Source organism: Telmatherina bonti (assembly GCF_933228915.1).
Source record: "Telmatherina bonti genome assembly, chromosome: 14".
NCBI lineage: Eukaryota > Metazoa > Chordata > Actinopteri > Atheriniformes > Telmatherinidae > Telmatherina > Telmatherina bonti.
In genome coordinates this window covers 15,437,667-15,456,847 of record NC_136612.1, presented here as the reverse complement: position 1 = coordinate 15,456,847, position 19,181 = coordinate 15,437,667, and the positions used below count along the sequence as shown (strand labels likewise).

The 19,181-nt window shown below is 40.0% G+C and overlaps 2 protein-coding genes across 2 annotated transcripts; one reads left to right on the top strand and one right to left on the bottom strand.

Annotated features, from left to right (window-relative positions):
- The first annotated feature begins 190 nt into the window (after positions 1 to 190).
- mief1 (mitochondrial elongation factor 1) lies at positions 191 to 3,221 on the top strand. The gene is made up of 5 exons (XM_079252284.1): positions 191 to 317; positions 409 to 562; positions 681 to 861; positions 1,668 to 1,939; positions 2,029 to 3,221. Exons 2-5 carry the CDS (start codon positions 416 to 418, stop codon positions 2,866 to 2,868), a joined length of 1,440 nt encoding a protein of 479 aa, XP_079108410.1. The 5' UTR covers positions 191 to 317; positions 409 to 415; the 3' UTR covers positions 2,869 to 3,221.
- Positions 3,222 to 3,324: 103 nt separating this feature from the next.
- napsa (napsin A aspartic peptidase) lies at positions 3,325 to 11,329 on the bottom strand. The gene is made up of 9 exons (XM_079252795.1): positions 11,163 to 11,329; positions 10,714 to 10,873; positions 9,821 to 9,944; positions 9,055 to 9,173; positions 8,718 to 8,917; positions 8,419 to 8,541; positions 7,317 to 7,461; positions 7,134 to 7,232; positions 3,325 to 5,688 (listed from the first exon to the last, which is right to left on the bottom strand). The coding sequence occupies exons 1-9, from the start codon at positions 11,228 to 11,230 to the stop codon at positions 5,527 to 5,529; spliced, it is 1,200 nt and encodes a 399-aa protein (XP_079108921.1). The 5' UTR covers positions 11,231 to 11,329; the 3' UTR covers positions 3,325 to 5,526.
- Positions 11,330 to 19,181: the final 7,852 nt, after the last annotated feature.

Genomic DNA, 19,181 nt, shown 5'->3' with positions numbered 1-19,181 from the left:
GTGGCAGGGTTGCACCCCCTCTCCATGAGCGATCCCTAATGGGCAGCTGGTCTCGCAGTGCTGTGCTGGAGCTGTACAGGGCGCTGCTCCGGGCAGGGCGTCACCTTCAGTACACTGATAGAAACTACTATCGTCGGGCTGTAGCTCGTGAGTTTCGCCGCTGCCAGGCCCTGACTGTACCTGAGGATAAGGAAGAGGCACTGAGGAGGGGCCAGTTCTTCCTCAGCAGCGGACTGGGTGGGCTTATGTAGGACGGAGAGAGAGCACGTGCCGTCTGGAGGTGGGTTAGAGAGGTCATCTGAGGGCACATCTCCCAGGTGGGTCTCTAGTTAACTTTAAACACGCTATATGGTTATATTTGTGTAGTTCAGGATATAGTTTTTCTTCCCCGGCTTGATCTCATTTCAGTGTCAGGATGGCAGGGGTGAATGGAGATCGTAAAGGGAAAAAAGATGACAATGGGATCGGAACAGCTATTGACTTCATGCTTTCCAATGCCAAGCTCGTGCTGGGGGTTGGAGGCGCAGCCATGCTTGGCATTGCAACACTAGCTGTCAAGAGAGTACGTTTGAACTGCTTCCTTTTTTCCACCTTCATCAATGTACAGAACATAAATGACAGAGAGGATTGAATCGCCCTATGTGCTGTTATCTAAAGTGCACACCAAACTCTTTCTGCAGATGTATGACCGTGCCATAAGCGCTCCCACCAGCCCCACCAAGATGGAGCAGACAGGAAAGAGAAGCTGGGAGGAGCCTGCCTGGATGGGTTCGTCACCGCGGGTACTAAACCACGACATGAAGTCAACGGTTAGCAGGTCGCTCCAGTCTCTTCCCACTTCCTCACGTGCATTTGAACCAGGTAAAGAAATCTGCCGTCAGATTAACACAATCCTTTCAGCTTTTCAATGTGTGTGAGTCAGTTTGGTGTTTGGACTTTGAGTCAGATGTTTTTATTTTGTTGTTAACAGACAGCTTTCTTGGAGGACTGTTGCTCTTTCTTTACAGTGGGTTTTTTTTTTTTTTTGGTCTTTTGTGCCCCGTAATCCTAAAATCCAGCTGTTTTCTAGAAGTATGATGATTGGATTGATAGTGGAGTAGATGAGCCTCAATTTTATTATTTCTATGCTTTAAAGGTGGAGTATGTAAGATTTTCAATATTTTCAAAATAAATTAACTAATTAAATAACTACAATCATAACTAGATAGTTTTTTTTTTTTAAACATGTAGGTTCCAGTCTGTCCATATTTGATGTGTTATTAAATTACAAGTTTAATTAATGACAAAGACCTTTCTTAAATGTTTTCCTACCAGTAAAAAAAAAAAAGTGCTTTTTGTCATTCGTCATTAATCAAACTTGTAATTTAATAACGCATCAAATATGGACAGACTGGAACCTACATGTTTTAAAAAAAAAACTATCTAGTTATGATTGTAGTTATTTTATTAGTTAACTTATTTTGAAAATATTGAAAATCTTACATACTCAACCTTTTAAAAGGCCCTTCATTTAGTCGTCTTTAGATTTAGTCTTTCATCTCCAGATTGTTTTGATGACCCTCGGCTTAATAATTTCACCCACAGCCTGACGCTACTCATCTAGATAGATGTGGGTCTGAAAACTTTAGTAAATGTTCTAATAACTTCTGTTTTTATCATTTTCTCAGACTGTCTACGGAGAGCTGTAGGTCGCTCTGCTGTGGGAGGAAGTGGCGCCACGCAGTCCGACCTGCTGCGAGCCCGGATGCGTCTGTCTTTGCAGGAACATCTGTGGGAGTTCTATCAGAACAACGTGAACATCCCTTCTGAGGAGCAGGCGATGGCCAGGAGGGCAGCACTGGACATCTGCGCTGAGCTGCGGGTGTTTCTTCACGCCAAGCTGCCGGACATGCCGCTCAGAGAGATGTACCTCAGTGGGAGCTTGTATGACGACCTTCAGGTAAGCAGTGTTTTTTTTTTGTTTTGTTTTTAGGTCTTTTTATTCATCTCAGGTTTCACTTGAACCAGTTTTCACGCTCCATCTTCCAGGTGGTGACAGCGGACCACGCGCAGTTGATGGTGCCTCTCGTCTTGGAGAAGAACCTGTGGTCGTCAGTTCCAGGGGAAGACACCATCATGAACGTTCCAGGTTTCTGGCTTGTCCGAAGGGAAAACTTGGAATATTTCCCACGGAACAGCAGCTACTGGGACCGCTGCATGGTTGGAGGCTACCTCTCCCCCAAGTCAGTCCTGGAAGTCTTCGACAAGCTTGTTGCCGGCTCCATCAACTGGCCGGCTATCGGGAGCGTCCTCGACTACGTCATCCGTCCTGTGGTCCCCTCCGAGACTCTCACCCTGGAGGTTCAGTTCGAAACGGACCGGAGGCTGTACGTGGACTTCTTGCCTTTGCTCGTGATGGAGGACGGAACCTCGCTGATTGCCAAACCACATCGACTTGCCGCGGAGCGCCACGAGAACCTGTGGCGGCAGAGCTTCCGCGTGGCTGAGACGGCGCGGCTCAGGGCGCTGGACCAGGAAGACGGGGGCTGCCGGTGCACGTGCCTGAAGGCGGCGAAGGCCGTGTGCAAGCTTAACCCCGCTCTTAACCGGCTCAACGCCAGCCAGCTCACCAACGTCATCTTGCTGCTGAGTGAAAAGGAAGGCGACTGGACCCAGGAGGCGCTGGCCGATCGCTTCCTCCAGCTGCTCCGAGCGCTAGTGGGACACTTGGAGACAGGGAGGCTGCCGTGCGCCCTCAACCCTAAAGTTAACTTATTTTGTGAGCTGACTGAACAGGAAGTGGACGAGCTGGGCTATACCCTCTACTGTGCCCTGTCAGATCCCGAAGGGCTGCTAAGAACTGCTGCGGAACAGCGGCAACACCCATAACAAGCACTCAGACGTCGAGCTGGTTTTTTTGTGTTCACGAGGCTCCATGAGAAAGCACCTGCATGGAATAATCACCTCACATGCTACACACTGTCCGAATGCCTCTGTGAAAACATTGTGAGTAAATGTGAGACAGTAACAACTATTTAAGTGTTGCAACAGTTTGACTCTAACATTAAAAGCCGTTTCTGTTGCGATCCAAATATTTTAACGCCTGAAATAAGATGGAGGCCCGTTGGAGTGGATGAGTCTCCTGAAAGCCATTGTATTAATGAAGTTTGGAGCTAGCGCACTGAGTTAAGATGGATTGAGCAAACTCTGTATTGGTTGCTTCATATAAAGAAGACATGAAACCAGCCATATCTGAGTTCCTTTTACCTGTTTGGGGGGGGGGGGGGGTTAGGGATGCAGATGTTTCTGCCAGGTGCATGCAGCTGCATCAGAATGTATGTCGAGTGTGTGTATGCCAACCAAAATGCTAATAAATTTTTGATCAGCCTAAAAGACTCATCATTCTTGAATAAAGAAACAAGCTAAACGTCTTTTTATGGCTCATTTTGCTTTAAAAACAAACAAACACAAAAAAAGTTTCATATGAAAAGTTTAGCAAGAAAATCTTCATTAATACAGTGGCTGAATTAATGACGTGTGCTTAACATGTTACATGTGAATGTCTGCAGCTTGCATGTGTTTATTTCTAGAAATTTTACAGGTTAATATGCGGCTACATGTTGTTCGTCTCCCCACCGTCGGACCATGAATCTGCTATAAAGTGAAAGATGAAATATTTCCATACATGGAAACAGGAAATGCCTGATTTGTTGCTGGCTGATTAAAATCCCAACAAACGGCGTAATTATTGTCATGAGTTGAGGAGATATTCATGTGATGGACGGATACAGAGCTGCTCTTTGTTTGTTGTTATAAAAGAGATTTCCTCTCCTGTCTCCTATTCGTTGCTTTGGTGCGCGCATCCGACACGCTTCGTTAACCACTCAGTATTGTGCGCGTCCAGCATCACGGGTTATATGTAACTATAAAAATACTTCTAGAGTTAAAGGCATGTTGAGGAGGGCAGAGCAGTGTTGTAGTCCACACTAATCAACTTGTATGTGGCAGTGTGTTGTGTAAGTATCCAGACGTGGATTAACAGCCGACACGGAAAGGTTAAGTCCTGTTTCACACCACAGAACATAAATGAACAACCTGCACTGATGCTTCTGCTTGTCAGATCTTTTTAATAATAGATTATCTGTGCTAATTTTATAAACCCTGATCTGATCCACGAGGAATCTGTCAGATATATAACAGCAGTTATTTTAGCTTCAGGTTCAGGTGGTTTAGTTGACAGAGACTGCTGTAGACGTGATGGTTTTACTATCTGAAGTAGCACTGCAGGTGATGTGTGGACATGAGGTTGGAACCGCTGTCAGACTCTTAGTTGGTGTTAACATTCACAATACATTGTCCAGAATAATCTCTTGGCTGCTTTTTTTTTTTCTTTTATCACCACTTTTAGCCTTAGAATGAATAAATTAAAAAATACAGAGTAAATACGCCCCCCCTCCTATTCGCCATCTCAGTGTATGTATAGTGTACATAATGGAGAGAATGGGTTGTGTCAAGTTCCAGTGTGTGTTTAGGTAATCAGACAATGGAAAAAAAAAACCAGGTGAATATTTTTGTATTTATTATACATTTGTAACCATAAAGAGCAGAATATTTATTTTCACTGTAGTTGGACATAACAGAACCTGTTGTGCTTCATTGAGCTTACAGAAAACATTAATCAGAGTTTTTCTATGCTTATGGTCTTCATTTGCAGATCTACTTTATGCTAGGAAAAAAAAATACTACCTTGCTACAGTGATTGGGGGGGGGGGGAATCACTGTTCCACATCTGTAACGTCTGTGTACGTAAAAACCCAAAGTAGAGCACTACCTCTACCTTGTGGTGAATACTAGTCCTATGCTGCGATGCGTTCAGTGTACTTTTCCCCCAGTTTTTTATTTTTTAAATTCAGCTCTGGAGTTGAACTGTGCAGCACTTTGTATACTTCATTAAATGTTAAAATGACATTCTGTATGGTCTTCTTTTTTCCTCTAAGGGAATATGCCTAGAAGCTCCTCTGTCAGTCTAATAAATCCATCCGAAACATACAAACGTTTACTTGTTAAGTTTTATTCCATCACATTTTGTGATACATTCACACAGACATGTCACATGAGACATCCTGATTTCACTTCTGAGTAGAAAAACCACCTGAAATTCCAGTGAACCCTTATGAAACAGCAGAAGTGTTGTTAAACTGAAAATCGGACATCTTTTCTCTCTAAATTATATAAACAGCACAAACAAAATGCATAGCTTAAGTTCTTCGCATCAGATATGAAATATTAAAGCTGGAAAGTCTAAAACAGCTTCATACAGTGCAAAACACCAAAACAGGACTCGGTCCTCCCCTTATCAGTGGCAGAACATCCCTCCTGATATTGGTGGTCAAACATTCACTTAAATGGGAGATTTCTGGTCATAAGTCAGTGATATAATCTGGATTGCTGTAAATAGAAATGAGGAAGTTATTCTTACCACAACCTGCAGGACTAATTACCATTAAAAAAGAGAACCGCAACCTGTTTCATTTCATGTTCACTTCTCTACTTCGCAGAAGCAAACCCAACCCGATCAGCATTCCTGTCAAACACAGTGTAGTACTTCCCAATGAACACGTCGCCCAGGATCCAGAGGGGCCCAGCCGGAGGAGGGATATCCATGGCCATGAAGCCTGAGAGGCAGATTGATGTTCCCAGCTGAGTCTCCTGCAGGGAAGGTGGAAAAAAAAAAAAACAGCTTTTAGTGAGGCAAATAAAGGTTTGCAAAGGTGATAAAAGCAGACATTTAAAGATAAAATTCAAGGAAAGATGCTACGAGTGTGCAACACTAAGCAGGCGCCTTTTGTTATGAACAAATCTGTGGTGCGTCAGTGCAGCTGTTACCAGTTTGTGTGGCTCCAAGCACATTTATGACACATTTATTAACATGTATGGTTATTTGATCACAAGGAAAATAAAAGTTGAACTCAAACAGGAGTAAATGGTGCATTATTTGGCAATTATGTTTACGAGTGACTCCACTTATGATTGTTTAATGCACATTCGACATGAGGGACCAGCACAACACAGATTCAACATATCTTGGGTGTCCTTGGGTTATCTCGCTTAACCAACCTCAACTATCTCGCTGAACAGGAATTGCACCACCGACTATCAACTCAGGAAGTCGACCCGTGCTAACAGATTCTGGGGTAACAATCATATTTCTAGCAGGCTGAGAAGCAACACAGCTGCTGCAGCAAAAGCAGGAGGAAAAATATCACCTCCACATCATTAAAAGAAGCAACAGATCACAGCATTTACAGTTATGGAGTCGTTAAACCAACGTGTGGCAGGTATGTTCGCGAGTAAGTCTGTCAGAAGCAAAATGGGCCGCTTTAAATGTTTACACAAAACAAACAGAATAACATTCACTGGAACCGTTCTGATGGTCAACTTTATGGTGTTTATGCTCTAAAAAGTTATACAAAGAGGTTTTAGTAGTTCATTTAAAGTTTTTCAAACATTTTATGATGTAAACATGAATATAGATGCAGTTTGGAGTGATGGCGAAGGTCTCCATGTCTAGACAGATAGCGATGGACTTCTTCGCTGCCACTGGCGACATGATTCAGGATGTGGACATTGTCAAGACCTGCAAGTATCTGAAAGTGACCATCAACAACAGACTGGACAGATACTGTGCACGAGGGGATGAACAGGCTTTTCTTCTTCAGACATCGCAGACCTGTCATGTCTGCAGTAAGATGTTGGAGACCTTTTAGCAGTCGCTGCTGCGCTTTTCTTCGCTGCTGTGTGTGGGGACACGGCGTGGCAGCCAGCAACACCAACAGACTGAACAAACTTGTGAAGTAGGCTAGCATCAGGTGCAAACTGGACAATTTTGTAACTGGTGGAGAAAAGCAGAAAACCCAGAGCTGAACTTGAAGTGGCAACGCCAAGCTAATCCTGCTTTGCAGGCCAGACCCTCATGCATACATTTCACATGAAAACCAATAAAAAGTGTGTTAATCAGTGGAGCCACTGAAAGAATTTGGATTTTTTTTTACTAAAATCTATCTCTCGATTAAATTATCATACATTTTTACCTAAATAAATACGTATAGTTAACACACACATGGAAAAAAAGAGCTTGGATTTAAATAAAATACCTTTATAACATAATCCTCCCCAGTCAAGTTGAACATCTTCCCGCCGATGTTGAATGAGACGACGGGAAGCGTGGGAATCTTCTTGCAGTCAACCAAGTACTGGATGGAAGAAGAAAACTATATGTTAAAAAGATCTCTTGGTACTAAAAGCAGAATGTGTGTATGATACTTGTTATTCTTCACCTCTCCTGCCAGAAGGGGGAGAGCTCCGATAGCTTTGTGCAGCGCTCGGATTTCCTCCCTGGGACCGACAATTAGGGACGTTCCCGTGTCAACGATAGCCTGGCAACCGGCTTTGCAAAGACTCAGCTGGTTTCCAACATCAACCCTGCAGCAGAGGTGAAGAGGGGTGGAATCAAAAGACAAGAGGCATCAATTAATGTCAAACAACTGCAAAGGAACGTGTCACGGCACTACGCTGCACCTCACGAGTCCAAAACCAAATTCAAACTATAGACCATATATGAAAGATGGAGGGAGCCTCTGGCGGTTGAAAGTGAAGCCTATGTGGAAGTGCATAAAACTGTAGTTCCCTCTTCATCCACTAGGGGCTGCAAAACAGAGCGAATCCCCATAGACTCCCATGTTAAAAAGACCAACTTCACAGCAGAAATAAACATGTTTACAGCCTGGTTCAAAAATCCATTTTAGGTTTATAGGTCAGGTTTACCCTCATGACAACTGTGGGGAGAGTGAATTTTCTTCTAACTCACCCGTTTAAAAGTAATTTAATCTTGAAGTTCGGCATATTTAGGGGCGTGTCCTTTTGATTGACAGGTACCAATCTCCCGCTTCAAGTAAGAACAACGTAAAACAACCGCGATTTTTAGCCGGTTAACAACGTGACTTAGCTTTAGCCCACTTACCTTCGTTAGCTGGTTAGCTCCCGTTATCTCCGGGTTAGGTCTTAGCTACAGAAAGCTCAGAATTCGCTCAATGTCAATCATCCACCATGACGCTCACAGCCCCCCTCTCAGGTCCACCTCTTTACCCATATTTGTATTTTCTGGATGAGACGACACGCATGCCCCTGCCAAGATGGCGATGGTAGGAACCGCCCACCAAGCTTGAATCAGCTCTTCAGAAACAAATGAGTGACGTCACGGAGGCTCCGTCCATCTCTTTATACAGTCTATGATTCAAACTCAACGTGTCCACCATTAAAAAGCCCACAGCTTAAATATGTGACCTTTTCAGAGACGAGGAAACACTTTTAGGTAGCAGGAAAAGGAACGTGTACATGAGAGGAACAACACCAAACAAAGCCATGAACTGTTATTCTTACCTGCTCATCCCAGTCTGCCAGTATGCCTTCCTTGTCACGTTAACATAGTGCAGGTCTCCGGTGTAGTACTGTGGGTCTGTCCCGCCCAGTATCAGCTCTCCTCCTACTGCTGCTGCCGGGTCCCTGAGAGAAAACCTCACTGTGTTAGCAGACCAAACAAAAACCAGCCCACACACTTTGATAACCAGCAGGAGTTTTCTAACAGTCAAGGTCAGAAAGAGTTCAGGAAGGCTGGAACTTGATAAACTGTGTTTTGTGTTTCATTAAGAGTAAAAAAAAAAAGAAAACGTCAAAACAACCTGCTTATGTAGACAGAGAAGATGTTCTGGGGCAGAAGCTTGGCAGCCATGGCTGTGTCAAACACTGGGGTGACACTAGCCACAGAAATCGAGGGGTACGCCATCCCCAGGACCCCATCGAAGCGTGCTACAGCAAACGTTATGCCAGGCTGCTTCACAGCTTCTCCAAACTGCTGAGCTGGGACAGAAAGACCAGCAATCTGGAAGCAGAAGAGACGGGTGTAAAGAAAGTGGACAATGAACCACAGAACTTGTACAGAAATGATGGGAACGGTGTGATCAACAAAGCAGAGGAATGCAATTAAAAGAGCCACGTGAGAGTGACTCTTCAACTCACAGAGACAGTGTCCTCGCTGATGAAGCCAGACAGGCTGCCTCGGCCATACTGGATAGAAAACCCTGTGCCGTTCTTCACGTACGTGCTCGACTTCTTGGAATTGTAACGGTGATGAATCCCTAAAAACAAAGCACCTTCATAAAAACTATCATGGACAGATTTCATTAACTCACTGGCTGCCAAAGACGTCTTTTCAAATCAGAACAGTCAAAGACATCTTATGCAGCTTCTGCAGTCCTAGAATTTAATATTCTGCGGGCCCTCATACACACACACACACACACACACACACACACACACACACACACACACACACACACACACACACACACACACACACACACACACACACACACACAAAATGTATTTTGCACATTACGGCACAACACACTTTTCAAAAACTACATTTTCAAATTTTTAAAAACCCTTTTAATCTCAGTGTTTTAAACTGTCTTTTTTAAAATATGTATCCTTTTTCTTTGCTATTCATAGTGCAGAATGGCACTAAAGTGCAATTTCATTGCAACTTGTGTATAATGACAGTAAAGTATATACTGATTCCGTCCTGAAATATGAGCCAAAATGCTCCAAAACGCTCTCTGCTATAACAACGGCTGGCAGCAAATGAGTTAACTTAAGCCTGTTGAGGATCCAAAGGGCTGCCCGTAACTCTTATAAAATGTACATAAGTTTCCACTTTTCAGAGTTTTTCCACACATAAACATGAGTTATTACCTGCTCAGAAAATAAACCCAAACAAACTTACAGCAGGCCACGTCAAAGAAGGAACAGTGGATGGAAGGAACCCACAGGTTGGAGGAACCGGTGTCAAACAGCACAGTGAAGTCCTGTGGAGGTGTACCAATGCTGATCACCCCATAGTACTGGGCCTGGGACAACACAGATATGAGCAGAAAATTAACTGGGGTTTAACTGTGTATCCATCACGACAGCATACCTGAGCAACGTACAGCTGGTTTTTAATATGTAAATATGTATAAGGGTACAGCTATATACAGCTAGGTATCATTATGTATGTGTGTGTATGTGCAGGTATATGTATGAGTATATATGTGTGTATAATATGCATGTTTGTCGGTATGTGTATGGATATAGGTAAGCAAAGGGGTATGTATCTGTATGTATATTTATGTATGTGTAGGCATGGGTGTATATATATGTATATATGTGTGTATATGTAGGCTCTGTAGAAAACACTGGGTTCGGAAAACAGGATGAGTGTTAGGTTTAATCCTTAATCATGTGTTTAAGAGTTGGAGCAAATAAGTTATACTTCTTCCTACCCCTTTTTAGACCTGTCAACAGAATACATGGGCATTGTAGAGGATATATATATATATATATATATATATATATATTTATTTATGTATGTGGAAGAATATACATAATGTTGACCTGTCTGGAAAAACAAAAAACAAAAAAAAAAAACAATACAGCTCATGGTAGGAACATTTTGATCATAAAGGCTGCCTGTTAAATCAAATACAACACTTATGGTGTCAAAAAGTCTAATTCTGACCTTTTCCATATGCATAATCTGCACAAGGCCAGACATGTGATAAGACTCTCTTTGGGGGTTTCCACTGACATTAAAAGATGGTTCAACTTTGAGTGGAAGCTTTCTGTGGGTGCACGTACATCCATGAAGTTGGTGAGCGTCTCCACAGGAAGCTTGGGTGATGGGGAAGGGAGGCTGTCTGCTGCTTCTCCACTCTTCGCCAAAGTCCGAAGCTCATCCACAGACATCCCACTGTCGCTCAGGATGCGACGCAGGCTTCTGGTTTTATGAAGGGGAACTCTGGAAAGACATTTTACTGCATTCAAAGTGACCGTAACATATATCACCCGCGCAAATGTGCTTCCTGGTTCACGCCGCTTTAACTCATCTGTTTAAAGTTTTAAGATTTTTTTTTTTTTTGCAGAATTTAGAGCTTGTAGTTAGATAAGCAGTATTTTAATTACGTCAGTGTTGCTACAGTGACTAATTGGAAAGCGCGTGCGTCTAATTACGGCTGGGATGAATTTAAGACGACACGCGTCCCTCAACCTGTTAAATTATGACAAAAAAAAATCTGCAGATTATTTACCTTATGACGGCGGTGCACTGACTTATGAGCAGTACCCCGGTGACATAAAGTACCCCCAGTCGCGTCATTTCTGTCCTCCTTGGAAAAAAGAAACACTTCAGGCTTGTTTTTAGATATTAGCACCCGCTCTGACACACACGGCGGACGATTTAAACTGACGCAGAAAGCTAAAAGGTGCTTCGGCAATGTTCGGATTTACTCGGTTTGTCGAGTGTCGTGATTGGAGCAAAATATTCCGGAAGTTTTTTCTCATTGGTCGAAGAGGCAGCACTGTTTATAGTGCGCTGAATGGTCACGAGTTGTTGAGGTAATTGTGAGGGGAAAGATAGAGCACACTGAGATTCAGTCAGTAAACATTTCAAACATTCTTTTAACAATTTAATTAAATATGGATAGAAAATGCAGTCAATATAACTGTGTGTGTGTGTGTGTGTGTGTAAGACCTAGTCTAGTTTATAAACTGTGCAAACTAAATTGTGTGTAGCTTTGCATAGATATGTGCCACATTGTTTGTAAATCATGCAACTTACAAATCAGTGTACTTTGATCATCAAAAAGACTCCTAAATTTAATCATGCATGAATGCACAGATCAGGTAAGGGTGTGCAGGCAAGTGTTTACAAGACAGTTGTGCAAAGCATTAGTAAAAAGTCAGAAAATTTAACAATAAATTACATGCTCACAAATTTAACCATTTTTATTTTATTTACTTTAAATGTACCTGAAGATAGGCCTAATTTAAATGTCTGTGAAGTTACATTGTTTTGTAGAGAGAGTAGACAACCAGACAGCATTGTGGGAAAGTGGATTAGGATTAGTCCACCACAAAACACACTTCAGTGACGCAATATTTTTTTCTTGGCATCCTACTGGTTTATCAAAAGGTTGCTCCGTTTATGTTTTACAATAAGGTCTATAAAGGCTTAAAAGCCCTTTAAACTTAATATTACCAGTGTGAGAAAGTGTGACGATAGGCGTAATAGAAGTACAATGGAAATCAATTTTTGGTCAAGTATTTTTTCCAGTGCATTGGTTCTGTAAAGTAATTGTACATATTTTCATAAATATTATAATTCAAATGTGAAGATGTTTACTATTTCTGTATACCATTTTATTGCTGAAAATATAGATTTTTTTTTTTTTTTTAAACTTGTGAGCAAATGTTTCTTTTTCTTGTGTTGTGAGCAATCGTCATGGAATCTCAGTTTATAAGTACATGATCGGATTTGAGACTCGAAGCTTTGTGCATTTGTGATGCGTTTAGTGCTGGTGAAAAGCTGGGTCATTTGGATCTCATCTGCTTCTTTTGTATCTGCAGGCTCAAAGGGTTTTCTTTCATCTTTCATGGCATCACTAGGATGCCAACAATGTTTTCTTGTAATTCCAACTAAGATGGTTCAGAATTAGGATTCTGAAGTCCATCATACACTTAAAGAGCTCAACAGGTTTATGGGGAACTTAGATCACATTAGACCAGGTCTTATAAAAAAATAAATAAATAAAAAAAAACTAAAAAAAAAAAAAAAACTAAAATACACTTTTTACATCTGAGCTTTGTAGAGGACAGGACAACATGTTTATATCTACTTATTTTAATAATCTGCTTGAATTTAAAAACCTTGAGGATATACTGTCTTCTTGTTAAATCTGGGAAAATGTTATTTGATGAATATAACTCAGTCATGATGTGTGTTATGGCCGTGAGTCATCTGGTCTGCAGGGCTTCCTGGAAATGGAGAGACTCCGGAGTCCACAGCTGATAGGCTGCCATCTCTCGGCTCCACCTGTACCACCTTGGCTCGGGATTGGTGGACATCGGTGCAGGCTCCTCCCACATTGGCCACAGATGATGACACCTGCCTATTTAAGGACAATCAGCACCGTTGTTCAGGGCAAACTGTGTCTGATGGTGACACAGTTTGCTGCATCCGGTTTGGCATCCACGGCCGTAGTATAGCAGATTTGCTTAGATTGGTTCTTGGCTTTTCTTTTGTTAACTGCTGTCTGAGTTTTGTTTGGTCTGTGATTACAGAATTTTGGTTTAGCTTTTGGAGTTTTGTTAAATAGTGGATTTTGGCTCCTGTCATGGGATGTTTTAAGTTGTACCCTTTAGTTTTCTTTGGTTTGAATCATTGTAAATAAAATCCCACTTTTTATTGGAACTTTTAGTTGCCACTCCTCTTTTGTGTTGCAACCCCCTTTTTCCCCTAGACACCACTGGGGTCGTAACGTGTTTTCTCGGTTTTGGTTTCCTGTTTTATTTTGTCGTTCTCCTTTAATTTCCTCGTGTTTTGTTTCCTGTTTAGCCTTTATGTTCATTAAATACACCTGGACTCAGTCCATTTCCTTGATGTCTTGTTCTGTTTCCCAGTATTTATGGCTCTAGGTTTCTTTTCTCTGTTGCTGCTTCATTTGTTACCTCCATGCGTTTGCCTCCTGCCGTTCTGTCTCTGCGTTTGGGTCTGCACCTCCACCAAAACCTTGACATTCTGATGTATTTGTAACTTTTCTATCCGAAAATGGAATATTTCCTCCACTGAGCTGCTTCCTTTCAGGGAAGATCTTTGTGTGCAACAAATCCTGCTTTACCACTGATTTTATGGCTGCTTGTTTTGCTTTTTATCCACTTGTGGCCCCTTTGCATACAAATGACATTACATTTAGATTTTAAAAAAATTTAAGTTGGCAAATCTCCACAATCATTCATAAAATGCAAAAACTCCCCTCGGAACCAATTCTCCATGAAAACAGATGTTCTATTAAGGAGAACGTATTGCTTGTTCCAAACTGGTGTATTGTGTGGAGTGAAATTATGTTTCTAAAGTATTTTCCAGTGAAGGAGAACCTGTTGATCAGAACTCAGGATATCTGATAGGTAACTTGTTGCTTTCAAAATGACATAATAAAATAATCTTCTCCTCCCACGTTGTGATATATGAAACTGGGTTTGATCACCCAGAAAGAGCCTTTACTGTTCACAAAGGATTTTAACCCTAAGTCTTAATATCTCATGTATAAGATCAAGTCAGTGACATTTCCCCCTCCGTGCACATAAGATTTGACCATATCCTCCTCCTGGGCGTAATGATATAAATATATTATTTTCCGAACAAAGCTAGAACTCCTTTTGTTCACAGCTTTGATTGTGTTGGCTGATGTATGCAAAGAACCTACTGGATAAATAAGCCTTGATAAATTTGCCGTTTTGCCAGTGATGTCGCTTTACAATAATTTGTTTAAAATTAATATTTTTTCTATAATATTGAATACATCTATATTCTGCACTATTTTATAATTAGAAACAATATTTAACGTCCTTTTTCACCTTACAAAAGCTGCCGTGGATGATTATGGAAAGTTCAAATTCCACTTTTATCTGTATTTAAGTGTAAAGCAGAAGCTTTGGAAAGGAAACATATAATTTATAAAGCTACTAAAATTTGGTTACTGTTTTAAAAAAGCAAAGTAGTGTCATCCGCCATCTGATTTCCTGTCACTTCATGACTTAAACTCAAATTTCAATCAGCATTGATATTTTCACAACAATTTAATTGTCTTTTGCTTCTCATCAAGTAATAAAATTAGATTTTACCCTATTCATTAGTTATACAACGATACACACAGAAGGTCTGATATAGAGATAAATATTATTCCTGCGGTCAAAATTACTTAAATAAATGGATTTGGTGGCATTTCAATCTGCAAACATAATATTTTAGACAAAAGATTGTTTTCCACCAGGTGACGTTCAGAAACTACTCAGTGTGGACGAAGTCTATCATTTCAGGTCTAAACCGCACTTCAGACTTTTGTATGTTTTTACAACACAAATAAGTATTTTAGTATTGTGACATTTTTTTTTATAATTAATTTCTATATTTTCTTTTATCTCTTTATTGTTCCATTCCTGTTTTCATATCTTGTATGACATTTTCTTTTATTCCAATGCACCAAGAAAGATTAAGACACCTAATCTGACTGACTGCACGTGCAATGACCATAAAGACTGTGTTTGTTCATGCCATGGCATCAACATCAACATCCAACACCCCCATCAGCTCTGGGCTGTTGATGCTAGTGGACAGAGAAAACAGGAAAATAAGGGATAAATGATATTTTTATTGTACAGTATGTGGGACTTGAGAGTTACTTTCAGTATTGCTTTTAGTTTCATGTCCATTTCATCTATTTCCTAACTGCTTAGTCAAAGTCAGGGTTGCGGGAAACTGGACCCTTTCCCAGCAATCACTGGGCCAAAAGCACTTTAGACCCTGATAGGTCTCCAGTCCATCACACGGCTCAGCTTCACGACATTTATTTAAATTAAATTAATCAACTCTGAGGAATTCTGTAACAATTAAAAGTGCACGTTCCACATATATTAACAGGATCTGAATAAAAAACAGCAACAACAACAAAAAATAGTTTCAAGTCTCTTGCACTTGATGACAAGACAATAAAGCTGCAGACCCGCTCGGCAAGCTGAACTGGTTCCAGATAAAATTCCTAACATAGAAAGTTCCTCGCTTTGACATCAAAACTGAGGTGGAATCAACAATAACCCATTCACATCAACATCATCAATCAAACTTCAGGTAGCAAACGATAGGAATTGTCTTCTTTGCTCTGAGGAAATAAGTTTGGAAAAACTTATAGAGGTTTATTTTAGGTAGGCAGGGCTCCAGAGCATGAAAATAGGTGGTTTCCAAACTGACAATATGTGTATGTCGGTTTCCAAGAGACCGGTATGACATATACCTTTCTGCATCTTCATCTATTTGTCAAGTAGATGAGAAAAAAATCTGATCCACCCACATTGTCCTTCTGTCACACACCTGAAACCTCACTAAACAGATGCAGTGAGAGGAGGAGCACGAAATCGTGGGGTCTGTGACTGGAAGGCCAAGAGAGGAGCAAATGGGAAAATCCATGCTTTCTACCAGACTCAACGCCGGGCAGTAGAAGCTTCAAACATGACGGTAGGAACAACCCGTTTCTTTGTTTGGTGACAATCGGATAATCACATTTTTGTCTTTGTATTTGTCTTAAGTTGCTGAAAAACCACAAAGTCAGACGAATAAAATGCCACTAATATTTATTCTGTTTCATTCAGCCATGTAGACGTTTGCCAGTGTGATGCTTTCTACACTCTAAAAACTAATGTTCTGGATCAACAAAAAAAATTAACGCAACAGTTTGCATCAGTCTTTTTGAGTTGTGATAACTTCTTATGAAATTATGTCCAACCAAAATACAACATTGAGTTAGGTTAAGTAGATTTCCCTTTATAATCAGAGGTATTTTTAATTGCAGCTCGCTTAATATTTAGCAGTACATACACATATTTTTGAGTTGAATATTTAAATAAATCAAATATTTTAGCTCATTTTTTTACATTATTTCAAAGGAATTTTTAAGTGTTATGAACATAATTGCCATAATTATAAACAAAAGTTTTCAAGTAGATTAATTGTAAAAATCAAGTTGTTCCAACAAAGTTTTTCACATGATTTAAAATGATTTTTCAAGTGTTATGAACCTAATTGAACAAACATTTTTAAGTTGACAACAAATAAAAAATTGAAGTTGTTCCAATTAGGTTTTCTTTAGTTTCATGTTTTGTTCATAGCTTGTAAGAAATTAATTAGTTGAACAACAAAATTGTTTGCAATTAACTTTTTTATTTTTATTTTAAACAATAGTTGTAATTTTGAACAGACAATATTTAAGTCTGGATTAAAAGAAAAACATATTTGAACTCCCCCTCAAATTATGAACAAAATTGGCCATATTGCTTTGTTATATTAAGCAAAGCCCCTTAGTTATGCTATCACTGCCAAATTATATATAGTCCTTTACATATTTCAAACAGTAAAATTCTAAGCAAGTGGCTCATTTAACATCAACTTTCAATTACCTCTAATCTCCTAAAGTCCCCGTCTTTTTTTTTTTTTTTTTTTTTACAAAAACTGTAAAGAACAGGGTTTTGCAGCAGACATTATTTGAAACGATATTAAAATTTTTAAGACAATTCTTATTAAAGACTGAACTGTTTCTAAGGAAAGTAGCTAAGACAAGATTTAGCAACACATCTAGATACATTTTAAACATTTGTGACCCCCTCAGAACTTAGGTTTCCATTGAGATCACAGCCAAATCCAGGTAATGAATGATGGAACTTTCCAAAGTTGTTATACATAAGTCGCATATCCAGTTACATTAGTAAGCCCTTAACATTGATTTCGAAAACACAATAACAGAATTCTTTGTATTTTACACTGTAGCAATCCCTCTTTAAATCCAAAATAAGTATTTCTTTTAATAATATCTTTGTTTTGTCAACTGGCAATACAAGATATACATATGGGCAAACAGTATTTCAAAATCAACTTGACAGAGACACTATCACACATTTTGTGTCATATTTCCATTTTCGATCACACCATCAATTTCCAAAGTTGTTTTACATAACAACAAAATCTGGTTAAAATCTGACAGTGTGTTAAAACAAGTAAAATCTTCAGAAAATACAGTTCTTGAGACTTGTTACTTTTGCGCTGGCTTTTAGTCCATCAAGTTCAAGAAACAGCCTCTGAAACACTTCAAAAGTGTATTTAAGTTCCTTGCGATAGCTCAGATTCAGAGCATATATTATGCCCATCAGTAGAGCACAGCATCTTGGGATATCCTTTCCCTCCACGATTTTGGTTCCCTCAACCACAATGGTTGCTGTCTTGTGGTCAGATCCTTGGGCAGACCGGTCACCGATAATGGTAATTTTCATCACTTGCCCATCAAGGCCCGTCTCAAACTTTTCTGTATCCTTGTAAAGAAATTTTAAAAATAGGTTAGCATGTCAGAGATAATGAAATAAATTATTACTGCTGACTTTTTATTCATTTTAGTGAATTCAATTAATCAGTGGAGCCATTACATATTTAAATTTTTACCCTTACAATCATACACACATGATAGTGATAATGCATGGCTGTTTTTCTTTACTCAAAACAGCTTTTTCTATGATCAAACTGGTGTGCTTAACTAAAATATGTTTTCAATTTCTCAACATGATATTAATCCATGAAATTATCATGCAGGGGAGAATAAAAACCAAATATGGCAAAGCAAAAGGCATTTTGCTTTGCCATATATGCCATACAGTTCAGTCTTACGGGTCGATGCCTGCAACTCATTCATCATGCCAGTTTACTGTGTAAAATGCAATGTAATTTGCATTTAAGTAAATAATTAGTGCAGGAGCAGGTTTCTATACAGTGTGGGCTTTAATTTTCTTTCATGATGTTGGATGACTTACACCAAAATCCTTGAAAAGGTCCTCTTCCTTCTCTCCGAGGTAAACAACAAGGCAGCGGATGGCTACTTCTCTGCGCATTTCAATTGTATTGTGCTATTTGAGAGAAAGGGGGAAAAGAATCAAGAGAAGTAGTTTAATATAATCTGAATGGATGACTGTCAACAACTTTCATTTCAAAGACAAGTCAAAATAATCATCCCACCTCAAGAAGCATGTCCTTGATCTGCCTGATTCTCACTCCTGTTGCTCCTCCCCTTGATGAGACTAAGTCCATCAGTTTCGGAGTGCAATGGTCAAGTTTAGCCATAAAGGTAGATTCAAGGTTGACGGTTGTTATTCTCTTGAATTCTTCTTTTATCTGTAAACCATTCAAAATTAAGAATGTCATTGCTTGCTTAAGGGTGGGGAAAATCAACCAATAAAAATTGGCTACCAAGCAATAATGGCTTTAAATATACAATATAAGGGGAAAAAACTTACCTGAGTAGGCTCACATAATGCAGGCCAGCGCTTCATGAAGTCCCTTATTGCAGGGGATCCATAAATGATCTCTTGTCTACGAAGAGAGAATATTTTGGCCATTTTCTCAGCAACTACCTGGCAATTATCTCTTTTTGTCACTTCGTGTAAGAGGTCAACTCTTTCTTTCTCCAAACTTTCAGTGCTTTCACCTTGAGGATGAGGAGGTAGGTAATTTACTTCAG

Coding starts and splice junctions, on each gene's coding strand:
- mief1 (XM_079252284.1), top strand. CDS start 416: ATGGCAGGGGTGAATGGAGATCGTAAAGGGAAAAAAGATGACAATGGG. Junction 563..680: donor CAACACTAGCTGTCAAGAGA/GTACGTTTGAAC, acceptor CTCTTTCTGCAG/ATGTATGACCGTGCCATAAG. Junction 862..1,667: donor CTCACGTGCATTTGAACCAG/GTAAAGAAATCT, acceptor TCATTTTCTCAG/ACTGTCTACGGAGAGCTGTA.
- napsa (XM_079252795.1), bottom strand. CDS start 11,230: ATGACGCGACTGGGGGTACTTTATGTCACCGGGGTACTGCTCATAAGT. Junction 9,174..9,820: donor CTTCTTTGACGTGGCCTGCT/GTAAGTTTGTTT, acceptor CTTTGTTTTTAG/GGATTCATCACCGTTACAAT. Junction 7,233..7,316: donor TCCCCCTTCTGGCAGGAGAG/GTGAAGAATAAC, acceptor TCTTCCATCCAG/TACTTGGTTGACTGCAAGAA.